The sequence below is a fragment of the Lathyrus oleraceus genome, chromosome 5, assembly GCF_024323335.1.
Source record: "Lathyrus oleraceus cultivar Zhongwan6 chromosome 5, CAAS_Psat_ZW6_1.0, whole genome shotgun sequence".
Classification (NCBI taxonomy): domain Eukaryota; kingdom Viridiplantae; phylum Streptophyta; class Magnoliopsida; order Fabales; family Fabaceae; genus Lathyrus; species Lathyrus oleraceus.
In genome coordinates this window covers 19,643,380-19,662,660 of record NC_066583.1, presented here as the reverse complement: position 1 = coordinate 19,662,660, position 19,281 = coordinate 19,643,380, and the positions used below count along the sequence as shown (strand labels likewise).

Sequence of the window (19,281 nt, the reverse complement as noted above, 5' to 3'; positions counted from 1 at the left end):
TTCTTTCATGGTATTGTGTGGAAACTTGACATTTTTTCCTTCCTTTGGAAGATGTCTTGGTTCAAGGATCCATGCTTGTGATAAGCGGGTTAAGTGTTCTCCAAAGAATGACTTAAACAAAACAAAAACAAAAGCAATACTAACTTCTAACCAACTAACAACTAACATTTAATTTCAAGCCAATTACTTTTATGCACTTTAATTTTAAGTCTTTATTCATTTGCCATTATTCATACCATTCAATTTGTTTACTTTAAATGCCATTTTCACTTTTCTCACTTGAGCCATACTTTGTGAATATATTGTGTTTGTATATACTTGTTTGTGTTTGTGGTCTTTTGACCTTAATGTGCATAATAAGAATAAAAACCCTAAAAAACATTTGTGTGGATTGTTGGATTTGATCTGAGACATTGGACTTAGAATTAGGCAACACTCCATATGCAAAAGGACTTGGCTAATGCCAACTTTCATAAAACCAAGTGCTTGTGAAGTGAGCTTTCATCTGATACAAGTATTGAAGATCCATTTGAGTCCATCTGCAACATATTGAAGCTGCTATTTTGAACTTGTGCATAATGCCTATCTTTGAAGCCATCTGATACATGGGGAATTATGAAGAAGATCATGAAGTTGCTAAGCTTGGATGTGGCTATCTTTATTTGATGCCTTGCTCTTCATCTTACTATTTGTGTATTGATATTGCTTGATTCTAAAGTCCAAGGGAAATTTGGATTTCTATATGACATTCTTGTCTATTGGATTGCAGCCCATTGGTCAGATCTTTTCAACTATCAACTTTTAAATTTGTGCTTAGGATTAGTCTCTTCATCTCCTCCCCACTTATTTAATTTCAAATCTCTCCCTCCTTTTAAAATCTCCTTTGCTTGTGTTTTCTAAACTTAGACCATATTGCAAATTAGAAACTTTGGCCTTATGCCATTGCATTTTTTTAAACTCTTCTTAAGCAAACTTGTAAATGAACTTAACTATACTTTACTTAAAATTTCAAAAGACAAAAAGAACTAACACTCATTCAAACCTTTTTAGGCCTTTGGTGCCTTTTTTAAACTTAAAATGTTGTTAAAAGCAACTCATTCACTTTAAAATTTATACCACAAACTACGAGGTTTTGATCCCTCATTTTATGTTGGTACGTAGGCACAAGTCCGAAGGTCTTGTCAAACACAAAAATATAATTAATGAATTATTTTCTCATCCCTCCACTCTATTTATTGCAAACATCATTTTGTACAAAAACATATATGCACATAAAAAGGGGCCCCTAGGAGTACATAAGACACTTTGGGTGTAACACTTTCCCTCTGTGTAACCAACCCCCTTACCTATAATCTCTGGCATTTTATTAGTTTTGATTTGAAAACTTCTTATTTTTGGGTTTTGTTCGTACTTTTCCCTTTTCCCTTGGAAACAATAAAAGCATGGTGGCGACTCTGGTTTAATTGACGTCTAGCTTATCCATAACTTGATGGTCATGAATTTACCGTTACAATCGCATTATCATTTCATTGGTGTGGATATTATGATTCTTAAAGTCCTTATATTGCCGGCTATGGGATATAATGAAGTTTTCCATCATTATTTCAAGTTTTTACTTTCGAGTAGCAGCACGTGCACCCTTTTGTCCTTGAAATCCAAGAGGAACAAAAGGTGGTGCAAGACTAGCAATAAACAGATGATTATTATTATTGTATGGCAGATTGAGATGGTTTCTCCAACCAAGGTTATATGTATTGGAATATGGATTCTCTTGTTGAACGTAGTTCACCTAGTCGGGCGTGGGCTCAATTACGACCATCAATTGGCATGCAACACCAACATGGCCAACTACACCACATATTTCACAGTTAGGTCTTACCACGACTGTAGCAGCAGTAAATACGATGCTTAGGTTATCTAACTTTTGATATAACACATCCAACTTTGCATTAATGTTGTCAAAGGAACTAACTTCATAAATTCCACCATTCAATAACGCCTTCTCAATGGGAGCGCGTTCGCTCCCCCACTGGGAATGATTTTGAGCCATGTCTTCTATAAGAAGAGCATAAGCTTCATCGAATGACTTGTTCATTAGGGCCCCTCCAACGGATGTGTCCAAGGTCATTCTCGTATTATAGAGAATACCATCATAGAAGGTGTGGACGATGATCCATTTCTCAAGTACATGGTGTGAACATATTCTCATTAACTCTTTGAACCACTTCCATGCTTCGAATAACAATTCTCCTTCCTCTGCATAAAGCAGGTAATCTAGTTCTTAAGTTGCGTCGTCTTACTAGGCGAGAAATATCAGGCTAGAAACGTTTTCTTAAGCTCATTCTATGTTGTAATGGAATTAGACGAGAAAGATTGTAGCCATGCTCTGGCTCTATCCCTATGGGGGAATGAAAATAAACAAATTCGAATAACTTTTGGATTGACTCCATTGCACTTAAAGGTGTTGTAATATTTGACGAAAATCAAAAGATGCAAGTTCGGGTCATCCGTCGGGGAACCGGAAAACTTGTTTTACTGCACCATGTGCATCAGAAAGGGTTTCAATTCAAAACTATACACTGTTATGGCATAAAACAGAGAATGATAAAATTAAAATGAATTTTTTTGTGCCTTAGTTTATAGGTTGAAACAATGGATAAACGATATTGAACAAATTTTGGTCCTTGACAACAGCGTCAAAAACTTGATAGGCCGTAAGTATACGATTATACCGAGTAGTATAAAAAGATATTGTTTCCACATATACCAAACGTTCAAGTACCGTTTTCTATTATTTTCAATGTAAAGTTAAGACTATGCAAAATTGGTTTTTGTTTTCTAAAAGGAAAATAGTTTCATTTTACTCAATACTAAAGAGGCCGAAACAATGATTTCTATCTACCGACTGCGCTCATACGAGTCGATCCATTGAAATTGTAACGAGAATTATATTTTTTTAGAAAATAATATAATTAGGGGTAACACCCAATTTCGTCGACACATTACTAGACTCTAAACCCACAACCGTATACTTTCGCAACACAATTTGGGGAGTCTAAATATTCCTTTTAAAATACAATAGTATCTCGATTAGTGGCGATAAGTTTTCACAATCTAAAAAATCAAAAGTCTGTATTTCTAATTTTGATACCATTTCCGTCATTTCGACATATAAATGGTATCTCGGCGTTCCTACTTTCGTCATTTCGATTCCTGTTCCCATGACGGACGTCATTTGTAATGACGACCTATCCATTGTGGGTTCTTCAACTTTGACTTTTTTACTTCATGGTGGGCCCATGAGAAGCATCATGGGTGATGCCGACCCACCCGTCATGACAACTAATTACTTGTTTTTCTTTGCTTTTTCTTCCGATTCCTTTCATAGTCGATGCTGCGAATCACCATATATCTGAAACACGGTAAAAACGTCCAAATTTTATAATACTATGCGAATAAAATACTACGAAAATACAGAAATAAAATTAAAATAAAAGCGATAAATTACAAGTAATCAGACACCTTCTCCGATGCTATATATGGAAAATCAGTTTTTTCTTATCTAGTATTATCAATTATTAATACTAGTACCATTTAATAAACTTAAAAAATAAAAAAGTATCCACAAAAATTTCACTCACGTTTATATGTTTTTTTCTAGTGTAATATATATTCCCTTTGTTTTTAATAAGACAATTTAAATAAATAATAATAATAATAATAATAATAATAATAATAATAATAATAATAATAATAATAATAATAATAATAAAAAAAAGAAGAAGTAGATAGATGCTTTTTACAATGAGAAACTAGAAAAATATATATATTTAAAATGAATTCTGAAATATTTTAGTAGAGTAAGTGGCCTTACACTTTCTCTCTGTACTACATTTTCTTCACAACACTGAAGAGCTTCTTCTCTCTCTTTCTCTCTCACACAGTTGAATTTGACTCTGCAAACCGTAAACCCTAATCTAAGAATTATTCAATTCAAATCCGTTTCCACTTTCTTCTTCTTCTTCTTCTTCTTCTACTGTTCGTAGCGAAACTTGAACCAGAAATGGTTCTGATTTCTTAGTCTGCTATCGTTTTCAGAGTCATCAAAATGGGTAGACGTCATGGTTGGGAACTCCCTTTTCACACTTTTCAGGTACATTCTTCTTCCTCTTTCAAATTCCGTTTTCATCATGTCATTTTTCTTCCACTTTTTCCATTTTACACCTTTTGACTTTCTCGTTTACTTCCTCATTCCCATTTTAGCCGCTTTTTTATTTATCTGTATTACGCCTTCATAATTTTCGTCATTTTGCTTTTCTTTAATTATTAGAAATTTAGAATCGCTTCTTTTTGTTTTGTTTTTCGCTTTTTTTACAACATTTAATTTTGCTCCTTACTTTCTAGATGAACGCGCTTTTCAACTCAAGTAATCATTTATAACATTTGTTACTTTTTAACTGTTTATCATTATTCTGATTTAACATTCCAGCTTTTGAGTTTAGTGTAATTATATTATTCTCATTTTTAGATTTTTTATAATGACAAATTTAAGGGTCAATCCATAATATGTTTGTTGTCATAATTTGAATAGGATTGAAAATGAAATTCAACACTTTAGCCAGTATCATGCTCTCTAGAGTGGAAGAGTTGTGTTTTTATATAGCACCGACACCTTTGAAAAAAAGGCGCGTCTGAGTCTGTGTCTTGTGTCCTAGTCAGTGACGTACATCTGCACCAACACTTTATTTATTTTTTCAAATTATTACTGCCGTGTAAGTGTCGGGATGGTGTTCGGGGTGTATGGGCTTCATAGGTTTTTACAACTGAATTTGTAATGGCATTGAGAACTGTTATTCACATAAAGTTCTCACCATTTTCCTGCTTGTTGTGATTTGCGAGCAGGTTGTGGCTATAACGGTTTTTTTCTTGTTATGCATTGCTTATTATGCCTTCTTTGCTCCATTTCTTGGAAAGGACATCTATGAATATGTCGCTTTTGGTGTTTATTCTGTACTGGTAAGCAACAATTTGATTCTTCGATATCCTTGTTCCGATTTTCATTTAGAATTGTGGAGTGAAGGATTCTTTCATTTACTTGCTCTTGAATTTTTAACTGCAGGCACTCTCTGTATTCCTTCTCTATGTTCGATGCACTGCCATTGACCCCGCTGATGTGGGAATAGTGCTTGATTGTGACAAAACTTCTAAGAATAGATCAAAACTTGATGAAGAGTTGGCAGGTTGGAATTTGAAAGCTACTGGCGTTTATTGATATCATTGTCATGCTCTAGGTTTACTCTTCAGATCAGATCAGATTCACTTCATGATTCATCATAACTATCGACATGTTTTCCCTGAATTATTTTAATTAGTGTTAGTAATACTGCTTATTAACCAGAGTTGCTAAATCACTAATTACCAATGGAATAAACAGAACTGCAATATAAGTAGTTATACTTATACAGTAGTGACATTGTTCACTAGGCTCTAAGTAACTGGATGCACAACTAAAACCCAAAGCAGTTACTAGTTACAACAGATTAAGCTATGCCTTTGTTGTTGTTTCGGTACCTCTATAAGGTGGTTTCCAATTTTCCTTGTTATGGTCACCATATTTGTTGTCTCTTGTAAAGCATATACTGATTATTCAACTTGAATTTTTTTCTTCACCGGTTTTACAATGATACTTTTTTTTTGTATATTTTATTTTACCATATAATGGCAACAGTTGATGATCTCTAATGACTATAACAGCAAATTTCTTTGCCGTTTGATAATTTCCAGCGTTATATGAACTCTAATCTTCTATTGCAGAACCCAACAAGATAGGACTAAAGGATGAAGGATTGTCTGATCAGCACAATTCAAATGGGTGCTCCAAAATCGGATGTTTCTTGTGTAGTTTCCTTGCTATAGAAGATTGCCGTAGTGATGAAGATCTACAGCAACAATCTGGAGAGGAGGATGCTTTGTTCTGTACTTTATGCAATGCTGAGGTTTGCTCATTTACTGTAAAAAACTAAGTATATTCTCCAAATAAAGTCAATACGAGAAAAATAAGAAATGATAAAAGTAAATTAAAAATGGAGACAAGGTATCATAGAATGCAACAAAGTTTGCTTCTGTTTAGAATTTAGATGAATAAAACAACCTGCCTCCCAAAACTTCCGTATATGAAAATCAGAAAAATATCTGTCATAGACACACACACCCCTTTCTTGATAACTCGTGATAGTTCAAGAATGAACAATAACCCCTTTAACCAACAGAAGTCACGATTTTTCTTTTAGATTATTCTTTGCATACCACATGATCACTTTTTGTATTACTCTCTCTATCTGAATAGATCTAATTTAGGAGTTTTCTTTCATTTACTCACCTCACCAGTAAGCATTTTGCAGGTTCGGAAGTTCAGTAAGCATTGTAGAAGTTGTGACAAATGTGTTGATGGATTTGATCACCACTGCCGGGTAAGATTTGCTTGAACCCAACCCCTAGTCAGTTACCGGGTATTTGAATGACTCAATATTATACTGTCCTAGTCTCATGTCTAATGGTCTGTTGTCATACCTATGTTATCAATCTCGGATAGCAGCACACCCATCCCCAAAAAGGGAACAGAACGGGAGCGGGGAGCGGGGAGCGGAACCGCCGATATTTTAGTGATGCAGACACTAATACAATTAATACTAATGAACACATAATTGTTTAAAACCAAAATAAATTAATCAAAAATCATGAATTATTCATATTTAGAAATAAAAACCATAAGTCTTAAGCAAAACATATTTCCAATTGTCAATAAAATTCAATAAAATAACTTTGGGTAATATCATATACGGTTGATGCGGTCACACCAGAGTGGCGTCGTTCCGAATCCAATCCCATTATCGCGGTTGTTCCAGCCGAGTCACCCATTTGTGACCGAATGGCACAGCCTGACAAGGTTTTCTTGGTTTTGCTGTTCCATGCCAAGATAACGGCCGGAACAGCCAAGTTTGATAACATAGTGTCATACTAATAATAAAAGGTCATGCCAACTTTCTTATTTGGTTGCTTAATTAGAGAGTTTGTTAACAGAATGGCATACTGACTATAGATTGGATGAAAGATATTGAGTGGCTGGCTATCTTGTCAACTGTATAGACATGGGGCCGTTTTACTCTTAGGAGAGTCTTGAGACTCTCAAATAGTTGTGGGAACTCAAATCTATGCCAAGATTTTTCCTTATTTTCTGTAATAATGCCAGTTGGTTTCTATAGTTGTCTCCTATGTTTGCCATTTGCAATGAAAACTACCCTGAAGTAGACTGTATTGGGTAGATGTTTTGGATTTGAGATGATGTGTGCATCTGTATGCTTGTTTTGTTATTTTTCTTCCTTTATATTCTTCAAAAAATCATTAAATTTATTATTTTGTTCAGTGGTTGAACAATTGTGTTGGAAGGAAGAATTACATCTCGTTTGTGTGCCTAATGGCGGTGAGCCTGCTTTGGGTAAGTAACATAAAGATGCTTACCAGCTTGTCCTAAATTTAGTTATCCCCCTCTCCTTTCTATTCAGTTTTATGTTGAAAGAACCTTCTATATTATGATTTTGTAAATTTCTTACTTTTTGTTCATGCATGTCATGTCACAGCTTGTAGTTGAATGCGGAGTTGGGATTCTTGTGCTTGTCCGATGCTTTGCTGCTAAGAAGGATACAGAGTATCTGATAGCTGAAAAGCTTGGAGCTGGATTCACTCGTGCTCCGTTTGCTACAATAGTGGTACATTTGCTCTCTTTTTTTTTCCAGAGAGTTTTATACTTCATCTCAAATAAGATAATGAAACAATTATTTATTGAACCAGAAATAAACTTTACTTAACTAAAGTTACTTTTTGTGTAAGCTTAACCATGGTTGCAGAATATTTCTTGTATAGCTTAAAATACTGGACTCTTTCCATTGATGGGAGGTCATATTTTGGCTTGAAATGTAAAAGTTACACACTTCTATTATAAACATTCATTTGGATATCCTACAAATTTGTTTTTTATTAGTTGGTCTTGAATATTTATCAGTTGTGTTTGATGGAAATTATTCAACATAATTTTCAATTACGCATTACCTAATCTATGAACATCATTGAATAGTCCAGTTGTTAAATATTACTAAATTCGAAACTTTTTCACAATTTTCCCCCTTATTCTCACTTCAACAAAATATGATTTGTTCAAAGATTGAAGATATAAGTTTCTATTTTTATGCTATTTTTAATCCTGTTACAGGCCATATGCACAGCAGTTTCTTTACTTGCGATTATACCACTGGGAGAATTATTCTTTTTTCATATGATCCTGATCCGAAAGGTATAATCAAGACTCTTTCTTCCTAACTATATATTTTCATGAACATACTCTAAGCTGTTATTTTGTCTTACAGGGTATTACAACGTACGAGTATGTTGTTGCCATGAGAACTATGACTGAACCACCCGGTCCTTCAGTTGATGCGGGTGAACAGCAGAGTCTACCTTCATCTCCTACTAGCTCAGCTGTTACTGTGATAAGCGGAAGAAGCTCTGTCGGAATGAGTTTGCAAATCAAAGGTGCCTGGTGTACACCTCCGAGAATCTTTATGGATCACCAGGTACTGCCATCTGTGTACAATTTCCTGAATTATATGATTAGGAACTGTTTTAAATGAATAACCTATCTTTAAACATTACAAATAGATAATTACAGTGAGCGATAAGAAAGTTGAATTGAATTGAATAAAATAATGCACAAAACACTATAGAATTGCTCTTAATAATAGGTAATTGTTGTTGGATGTTGATCAAGTGTCTTGCCTTGAATAAGCAGGATGAAATGATACATCAATTGGAGCCAGGGCGCCTACCATCTACTATGGACCCAGATGCAATACAACCGCCTGATAAAGGAAAAAAACTGAACCAGCGCCCAGTGCGAATAAGCGCATGGAAACTTGCAAAATTAGATTCCAACGATGCAGCTAAGGCATTAGCTAAAGCTAGAGCATCATCATCTGTGCTTCGTCCAATTAGTTCCCGATCACATGCATATGATGCAGATCATTTATCAAGTAGCAATGTGAGTGGAAGAAGCAGCCCTAATAGCAACCAAGGATTTCATAACAAATATGATGCAGCAGGGACATCAAGGCTATCTCCTTCCAAGAGCTCATACCCTCCCAGTCAAGCAAGCAGGGAAGATTCAGATGCATGTCACCACAGTATGAGTAACTTTAGCAGTCCACAAGTCTCCAACTTAACTCCTTCCCCGATGCAGAGGCCAGGTTTGAACCGAGACCATTTCAACCCCATGTATCAGCAACCATCTCAAAATCCGTCTCCTTCATCAGCTATAGGAAGCAATGGGAATGTAAATCCAGTTCATGAAAATGGTGCACGTGTCCCAATGAGAAATAACAGCCTAACTGTCTCAGAGAATAGAAGCTCCTCGGTGTTTTGGGATCAAGCAGCGGGGCGCTTTGTCCCAAACCCATCTAGAGCTCAGGGCAGCTCTCAGGTTCCTGGAACAGAGTTAACGTACACAGGTCGCTCTATATTTTTTGGCAGTCCAGCTCTGAGTGAACAACAGTCAAATGCCGGAACCAGAAATAATAGCTCAGTAGCCGGTGTTTTGGACAGAGATAATACAGCAAGAGATTTTCAGCAAGGTAGATCACAAAGAGGTGGCCAGCTTCCCGTGTTTGTTCCGGGTTATTCGCAGCAAAACAAGTTCTCATAGGGTATTGTTTAGGATGGTGATATAATATGGAATGGAATGTGATAACATCCATTTTTAAAAATCTAATTAGTAGAATGTTAGCCATTCCATTCTACTCCATTTCACCATTAATTGCAATTTTTTCTTCTCTTTATTTGAAAAAAAATCCAAAAACATGCTATCGATATTTAGTTTGTCTTCTTTACTTGTTGTCACCGTGTGGTTCGCCATTTCATCTGTATAGGCTAATGGATCACAACCTTCTCTGTACTAATTCATTGACCACTGTCATTGTCTTTGATCATAGGGTGTTTTCATAGGCTAAATTTATGGTTTTATTTCTCTTTTATCTTTATAGGCCTAAATGTTTATTTTTATTTTCTTTTTCATATTGAGTGAATTTAGTCTCACTTGTTATTATTATTATTATTATTATTATTATTATTATTATTATTATTATTATTATTATTATTATTATTATTATTATTATTATTATTATTATTATTATTATTATTATTATTGTTTTAACAAACTTCTAATACTTTTAAAAAAATATATTTATAAACTGTGACATACTTCATGCCATGTACCTATAAATTGAAATTTGAAAATATTTTAAAACTATGCAGTTTGCAATATTTGGTTATCTCAATCTTGGATAGTACAATATAGTAAAAAAATAACTACTAATTTATTATCATTATTATTACTCCCTATTTGAAGCATAAGAAATTGATTAGACATCTAATTAGTTATTATTAAAAATTCTAATTAATTATCATCTTAAGATATGTCATAACAAAAAATTAATAATAATTTATGTTAGAAGATAAAAATTAATCTTTTATATAAAAGTTTGTTAATTCATTTAACAATTAGAATTTGTAGGGTCATCACGAGCTGCATTCACGTTAGGTCAACAGCAAATACAAGTGAAAGAAGAGCATTTAACCTAGATCAAATTTATAAAGTTTTCGGTATTTAAAACAAAATAACTTTTACTTTAGTAATTTATAAAAAATTTGGTATTCAAAACAAAATTTTCGGTACGATTTTTTTTTGCATTTATACCGGAAATATAAGAAAATTTGGTATTTTCAAAAAAAAATAAATGCAATTTTATGATTTTTTTTGAAATTGTCGGGGGAAGAAATATTGAAAAATTTGAAAATTCCAATAAATGTATAGTAAAATTAAAAACTTATCGGAAAATTTTGAAAATATTGATAAGAATCTTTAAATATCGGATATTTCCAAATTTCTGGTGTACAAGAATTTTTCTTCAAAAAATTCAGTAGTGCAGACAAATATTTTACTTGTGCGGTTAAGAACCAGAAGGTTCACCTACAAACTTGTGCGGTTAAGAACCAGAAGGTTCACCTACAAATTCCTGTGGATATTATACGCTGTTTTTCAAGTTTTCTTTTTAACCTGTTCAAAATTTAAAGATTTTACCATCTCTATGATATTGATAGTTTACTCTTTTTGTGTTGTAAATGACATATATTTTCCTCCCAATCCAAAGCATTAGCATGAACACAGTCCATTGATAAACAATATCATATTATTGTTGTCATTGTCCGTCCTGATACCACAAATGAGATGCGAGGGAGAAGAGATACATTTATTATGGATTGTTAGAGAGGAGAAAACTACAAAGGGGAGAATACATCAGAAAGCAATAATTTTTCATAAGACATTTATAGTGTGAAAGTTAAATGTCCTTTTAGGCTGAGATCTGTACCAAATGGTAGCGGTTGGAAGGTGATGGTTAGGTGTGTGTTACACAATAATCAACTATCTAAGGATTTAGATGACCATGACTAGGGGTGGCAAACGGGCATGCCCGCCCCGTTTAGGCCCGCCCCGCAAAAGCCCGCAAAAAAACGGGGCGGGGCGGGGCGGTCATATTTGAGGATATGGGCCTAAAACTTAGACTCGCCCCGCAAAAAAGTGAGGGCGGGGCGGGGAAAGCCCGCGGGCACTGCACTCTTTAAGCCTAAAAATGCAAAAATTTATGTAAATACACGTGCCCGCAAAAGCCCGCAAAAAAACGGGGCGGGGAGGGGCGGACACATATGAGGGTGAGGGCCTAAATCCTTGGCCCCGCCCCGCACAAAAGTGCGGGCAAAACGGGCATGCCCAGCGGGCCGAGCCCGTTTTTCCACCCTACATGACACACTGGACCGTCTAAAACATCATGAAAAAATAGTTTGTGAACGACATGACGAAGTACAATATGACTCTAAGGTACATGGTTCATGTTTTGAAAGACAAAGATTCAGAAAAACTCATGAGTGTTACCCAAGTGTATAAGGTTAGAGCTACATACAATACGAGCAAGAGAGTTTCTTTGACGAAAATGCAAATGTTGTTGATCCTTATTCATAGAGAGAAATACATGTGTTGGACTAGAAATAAGGACAACTCAAATGTTGCTGCTGATATCTTTTGACACATCCTGGTTCAGTGAAGTAGTTGATATGTTTCATTTGGTGTTCATTTTTGATTGCACATACAAAACAAATAGGTAATGGCTATCACTACTTAAAAAAATGCAGATTTTAACTTATTTGATTGTTGGTCAGTTGTTGATTATTGACTGTGCATCGTCATCTTGCATGTACCGGCTACCACTTCTTGAGATTGTTGGTGTTACGTCAACGAACTTAACGTTTTCAGTTGGCTTTACCTATTTGAAGCATGAAAGTGAGGAAAACTTCACATGGGCACTGTAGAAGCTCAAAGAGTTATTATCTTCCGAGAATTTGCTACCAAAGGTTGTGGTGACGGACCGAGAACTTGCGTTGATGAATGTCATGGAAGTTGTGTTTCCAAATTCAACTCACCTGTTGTGTTCGTTTCATATATCAAAAAATGTTAGTATGAAGTGTAAGGAGTGTGTTAAATCAGAAAGACAAGAGCATGTGATGGATCTATGGAACAAAATTATGTATACAATAGAGAACTGAGTTTGTGGAACACTTGAAACACTTTGAGGTTGTTTGTGTTAATATCCCTTTATTTGTTAAGTATGTGAGTGAAACATGGTTGACACCTTATAAAGAAATGTTTGTTGCTGCTTGGACTAATACAGTCACTCATATAGGAAACATAGCAACAAACATGTACATGGATGTGAGTTTGAAGTTATTACATTACTAAACATAATTTAACATATATTTCTATTCATGGTTTTTAAGGTGAAGTCTGCTCATTAGAGACTAAAAAACATGCTAATTACGAGCTAGGGAGATTTATGCCGAAGTTGGGATGCTGTGAACACCATACTGAAATTGCAACTAAGTTCAATCAGAGCATTGTTTCAAAAGTATTTTCAATATTCAGCATCAGTATAATAGTCCATTCTACACCAGATTGCACGGTTTCGTTTCAAGACAGTGTATACAACACATTTGGAATGAGTTATAAAAGGTAAAATTTGTTGGTGCCAAGTAAGATGCACGTGGTTGCTTCATTAGAACAACACATGGGTTACCATGTGCGTGTCAATTTTTCGGTTTCCAAATACAAGGTGATCCCGTGCCTTTAGAATCAATTCATGTATTTTGGAAGAAATTACACATTGAAGAGCATGAGGTCACTCGTGAAGATAGTGGTGCACATTTGATTTTAGAAGTAGAATGTGAAGAGTTGAAGGCATGTTTCAGTATTATGGATATTGTAGGCTAGAGGGCTTTGAAGAAAAAGGTTTGGGAACTGACACATTCATCCACAACTTCTATGTGTCCACCGCCAGTGAAGTACAAGCCAAAGAAGGGGAGTTAAGAAGAGCAAAAAGGGTCAAGAGAGTCATGTGCATCATGATCCTTCACAATGAGAGTATGATGAGGGCTCGTAAAGGAGTCATACGACGAAGAGATCATGCACAAAACTTATTGGAAGTCAACTGTCCATCGAATCTTCGAGAGATGTTTACTTGTCTTAGTTTCCTGATTTCCTACATGCATACATTGATGACATTATTGATGTTGAGAAACATGGAAATTATGGTTTCCGTGCTATTGCAGCTTTACTTGGATTGAGTGCAGACTCATGGTCTTTGGTTCAGACGCAATTAGATACTCAAATTCATCAATACCCTCAATTGTATTCCAAATTGTTCTATGATACAATTTTTACGATTAGGAGTGCATTGTAAGTAGCTACCTTGGTTGTGCAGGGTATGGATAAATGGATGACAATTCCTGATATGTGTTACTCTATTGTTTGTAGATACAATGTCATAGTTGTCTTCCTGTCCAAGAGACTTAACATCACATTTCCCCATTGTCATAACTCCACCTATGTCAACAACAATCATCGGGTTCAGCTAAAGTTGAAACCTGATTTTCCATTGCCTCCCGTCACTAACCGTTGGAGACAGAACTGTACTGAAGATGCAAAAGTATGAGAAGCAAAATATATGAGACGCTTTAGGCATTAGATAGACGAAGTTAGGAATTAATCATAATTTGTTATGTATTCCTATATGTAACATATTTTCTATTTTATGTAAATATTTTATTGGGTAGTTATTTTATCGAGTTGTTTATTTCACAAAATAATTGGAAAAAAAAATCCAATACCTCACTACCTACTGGATAATTCACCATATTCGATAATTTAGGGTACATATCGGATTTTTTAAAAATTACGATATGGCAAAACCAGTCTATATCAGAAATTTCAAATCATCGGTATTTCTTCAAAGAAAATAAAATTTTCTGATATTCTTTGTGAATTTTCTGATTTTTTTTGTAAATTTTTACTAAATTTCTAGTGTATTTCAAATTTTTTGATACACACTTATACTTTATGAAAAACCGGCAACTTTTTAGACAAGAGTATAACGGTAAAATCACTCATATTATGGGAGTGCCAATTATAATGCGGGGGTGGTAAGTAAAATGCTCGTGAAAAAGATACCGTATGTTTCATCCAAAATCTTAAGTTGATAAGTGTAATTGATCATCTCACTTATAAAATGCTTAACCTTTATTTTTCTAAGCAACTTAAGACTTCCAACTCACAATTATACGCAACAACATAATTGAAGTTAATTTTATAATTTTTTATATTGATCATTAATTATAATTCTACTTTTTCCATAAAAATTTCTCACCAAACTTTATAATAAGTAAAATTAATAAAGTAAAATAACATAAATGATTAAGTAATACATCCCATTAAATCAATTTAATTTGTTAATTAAATTAAAAATTAATTTAAATAATTAATAAAAATAAAATAACAAAAAACACGATCCTTCACAATTCTCCCTAAATAAATCAAAACACAGGACTTCACATCCTACTAAATTAATTTAAGTAGTTAACTAAATTAAAATAAAATTGATCTATTTTAATTTTATTTTGGTTTTCTTATTTATTTTTTATTTTTTATGTTAAGTCATTTAGGATCTGTTTGGTTCAATTAATGGAAGGGGAGAAGATAATTTTTTATCAAGGAGAGAGGAGATGAGAAGGAAGGAGAGAATATATATATATATATATATATATATATATATATAAGGTCGATTGTTGCACACATATCTCAGAGATGCGACAATTTGTTTGAACAAAGTTACATCGACTTTGTCTTCCTCTCCATGCTTCTCCAACTTTAAATTTGGTTCAATAGGCAAAATTGCGGGAGTCGAATCATCCATCATGAATCTCTTAAGTATCTCCTTGACATGCTTTCTTTGATGTGGTACCATACCTTGCTTCGACATTTGAAATTTCAGGCCTAAGAACTATGAAAACTTTCTCATATCCGACATTTCAAATTCCTTCTTCAGTTCTTTGAACTTTTACAAGTTCTTCAAGCTATTTTCAGTTACTATCAAATCGTCGACATATAAGCAGTGATGGAGTTAGAACTTTTTAATAAAGGGGACAATTTATATAAATATTTTTTCTATTTAACTTTAAATATTACATTTAAGTTTTGTGTAACTTTTTATAAAATAGTATATTTAATAATAAAATTAATGTTATTTATCAAAATATATTTTTTAATTATAAATAACATATGTAAATTAAAATTTAATAAATAAAAATATAATAATTAATATATATTATATTAATACTCAAAAGTTATAATTATTTTGAGATTAAAAAAAAAGTGAAAATATAATATTTTGAGACAAAGTTTCACATTAAATTTTGAAGATATTTATATTCATAAAAATTATTAACAATTAAAATTTTAGCAATTTTAAATATAACTCTCATGACAATATGCAAATTTTAAACTTTATATAAAAAAATTGATAGTGCTATAATTTTAAAATTTTAAAATATAATATAATATAATATATTATTATTATTATTATATAATTAAAAAGAACTACAAAAATAATATTAAAGAGATGTTAAAATTTGTGTCATTTTTACTGAATGGATCATGTAATGGTCTTTATTTTAGATTAATTAAACTTATATTTAATATAAAATAACATGTAAATATTTTAATTAAGATGTCTGTATTAATGTAAAAAATAATATTAATCATAAACAAGTATTAAAAGATAGTGGGGGCACTAAGTAGATGATTGTTATATCTTTTTCCACAACCTGAACATATAGACCATACTCAGATTTGTATTTGACGAATCCCAATTCGACTAAGTATGAGTCAATCTTCTTGTTCCATGCCCTAGGTGCTTACTTGGGACTATAGAGCACTTTGCGCAACTTGTATACTTTCCTTGCTTCCTCTTGAATCACAAGCCCAGGAGGTTATGTGACATACACCTCTTCATCTAAAGGTCCATTAAAAGAATGTTGATTTCACATCTAAGTGAAATATCGACCAACCTTGCTTACATGTCAGGGCTACCACTAGTCGAACAACTTTCAATCTTGCGACATGTGGAAAGACTTAAGAGTAGTCAAGTCCTGCTCGCTGAAGAAATACTCGAGCTATCAATCTCACCTTATGTCTTTCTATCGACCCATCAACATTGTGCTTCAATTTGAACACCCATTTCACTTCGATAGCTTTTGTATGAGCTAGAAATTCGACCAACTCCCATGTGTTGTTTCTTTCGATTACTTGTAAATCTCTGACCATAGCAGACTTCCACTTCATATTCTTCAAAGCCTCACTATAATTGATTGGTTCATCACCTGTAAGTAAAGAAAAATGAACAAGTTTTCCATCTGTTGTGACTTCATCATCACCAACAACTTCATAGTTTTAAAGTCTTGTTGAATGAGGTCTAGTTCTGTAAGGTCTATGACTTGTGCTAGCCATAACCTCTCCGACTTCGAATGTGTCTGGTATGTTAGCAACAACTCTGAATTTAACTGGAATATCGACAATATCTTTGACTACGACAACAGTACTTGCTTCGTCAAAATCATAGCTCATCAATGGCTTGTCAATTGCATTACTAGAATTCCAATCCCAAGCAGAATTTTCATCAATCACAATATCTCGACTAAGCATAATCTTCTGATTAATTAGATTGAACAATCTATATGCTCCAGTCTTATGATATCCTACCAGAATCATAGTTCACTTTTCTCATTAAGTTTCCTTCTTCTTGCATCAGGAACATGCTTGTAACACATACAACCAAACACCTTTAGATGACTCACTGATGGTCGTTTTCCACTCCACACTTCTTCAGGAACCTTGTTCTTCAGCTTCTTGGTAGGCCACCTTTTCAGTATATAAACATCATTCGAAACAGCTCCACCCCATAAGAATTTTAGCAAAAATTCTTCTCCTTCAACATGCATCTCGTCATGTCCAATATGGTCATGTTTCTTCTTTATGATATTTCGTTATGCTGAGGAGTATAAGGAGCAGTTGCCTCATGATCAACACCATGTTTTACAAATAATGCTTCAAATATATTGGATGTGTATTCGGAACCTCCATTTGTTCGCAACATCTGGATCTTCTTTTCACTCTGGTTTTCGACAAGCATCTTGAATCTCTTAAAGATTTCGAATACTTCGCCCTTTTTCTTGACCACATAGATCCACATATTTCGACTAAACTCATCGACAAATGAAACAAAATACCTGTTTCCACCAATGGTATGCTTTTCAAAAGGACCACATACGTCTGAATGTACAACTTCGAGTATGCATGAGGATCTCATTGGCATAGTCGAAACGAAAGACTTCTTGGACTGCTTTCCGACTAGACAACCTTCAGAGAGTTTGTCAGGCATCTCAAGACCTGGTATACCAGTTATCATATCTTAAGTGATAAGTTGATTGAGCGACCTAAAATTTAGATAGCCAAACCTCAGATGCCACAACCAACTATTTTTGTGGTCGACAACTATTTTCAGACATTGTACCATAGTCGAACTGATCATGGTCTTAAATGTTCTATTCTTTGACATAGGAGATTTCAAGACCAAGTTATTTTGGATGTCAAAAAGTTCTAAGGCTCCATCTTTCATAACCACTGAGAACCCATTTTCGACCAGTTGTCCAAGACTTAGCAAACTACACTTTATTCCAAGGACATAGAGTACATCTTTGATCAAGGCTTTTGCTCCATTACTCCTTTGAATAACTATGTTGCTAGTACCTTCAACTTGCAACGAACTATTATAAAATTACAAAAAATTTACTCAAAATTTTAATTGTCTTATTTAACTTTTTTAATTAAAAGTTGTTGATTTATTTTACGCATACTCTTTGAATCTTATTTTTGAAAGTTAATTCAGAATAACATACATTTACAAATTTAATAATTCTACATTTTTTGTTTTTATTAAAATTATCATTTTTATTTATCTTTAACAAATTCTCTATATTTAAGAATGAATTGAATATTGGATATAAGAATCAAAGACTAAAAGAAACATCATAAGTCAAATGTGAATATTTTGTTACTTTTACAAATTCATGGTATTATGAGAATTTTGTTAACTTGTAAAAATGTAAAAAAATCATACAAACATACTATAAATTATTTTTTAAAATTTTAATACTTATCAATAATAGTTGAATAAAATTTACCGTGTGAAATATGAGATTTCTAGTTTAAATAACTGTTGTAAAATATTTTCTCTCAAATGAAGTGAAAGTTGGCGGTAGGAAAATAACAAAAATCATCATTCTTTTAAAATGCTATTTGATTATTTGTACATATCCTCTTAATCTAAAAATGAAAAAAAAAACAATAAATAACAGTTAATTGAATAATGATAATAACGACTTGTTGACAATATAATGATAGTAAAAATATAATTTCAGTCCCCAATTAAAAAAATGACTTTATTACACCATTATGTTACACTATCCACTTTATTATTTTAAATTCTAGAAAAAAAATTATAGACAAGGTTATTCTTTTAAAATTTCACTTAGATACCTCTAACGTGTATTATACATTTATAAAGGTAATTTAATATAAAAATGGCAAGTTAATATATTTATATTAATAAACAAATCACCTTTTAAAAGCAATAATCAAGTCTCATTATAACCAACATCTCCACTTATTACATATAAACATCATATGTTTCTAAATTTTCATTTCAATTTCAATTCACTCTTATTCCATATACAAAT

General features: G+C 33.2%; 1 protein-coding gene and 1 non-coding gene across 2 annotated transcripts; both read left to right on the top strand.

Moving 5' to 3' along the window:
• Positions 1 to 2,183: 2,183 nt before the first annotated feature.
• On the top strand, positions 2,184 to 2,288 carry LOC127089502 (small nucleolar RNA R71). Its single transcript, XR_007791088.1, has one exon. It is a non-coding gene; the product is annotated as a small nucleolar RNA R71 (small nucleolar RNA).
• Positions 2,289 to 3,854: 1,566 nt separating this feature from the next.
• On the top strand, positions 3,855 to 10,079 carry LOC127083937 (protein S-acyltransferase 21). Its single transcript, XM_051024305.1, has 10 exons — positions 3,855 to 4,153; positions 4,903 to 5,016; positions 5,120 to 5,240; positions 5,815 to 5,996; positions 6,402 to 6,470; positions 7,424 to 7,495; positions 7,638 to 7,766; positions 8,267 to 8,347; positions 8,421 to 8,627; positions 8,843 to 10,079. Exons 1-10 carry the CDS (start codon positions 4,109 to 4,111, stop codon positions 9,749 to 9,751), a joined length of 1,929 nt encoding a protein of 642 aa, XP_050880262.1. The 5' UTR covers positions 3,855 to 4,108; the 3' UTR covers positions 9,752 to 10,079.
• Positions 10,080 to 19,281: the final 9,202 nt, after the last annotated feature.

Coding starts and splice junctions, on each gene's coding strand:
- LOC127083937 (XM_051024305.1), top strand. CDS start 4,109: ATGGGTAGACGTCATGGTTGGGAACTCCCTTTTCACACTTTTCAG. Junction 8,348..8,420: donor ATATGATCCTGATCCGAAAG/GTATAATCAAGA, acceptor TTTGTCTTACAG/GGTATTACAACGTACGAGTA. Junction 8,628..8,842: donor GAATCTTTATGGATCACCAG/GTACTGCCATCT, acceptor TTGAATAAGCAG/GATGAAATGATACATCAATT.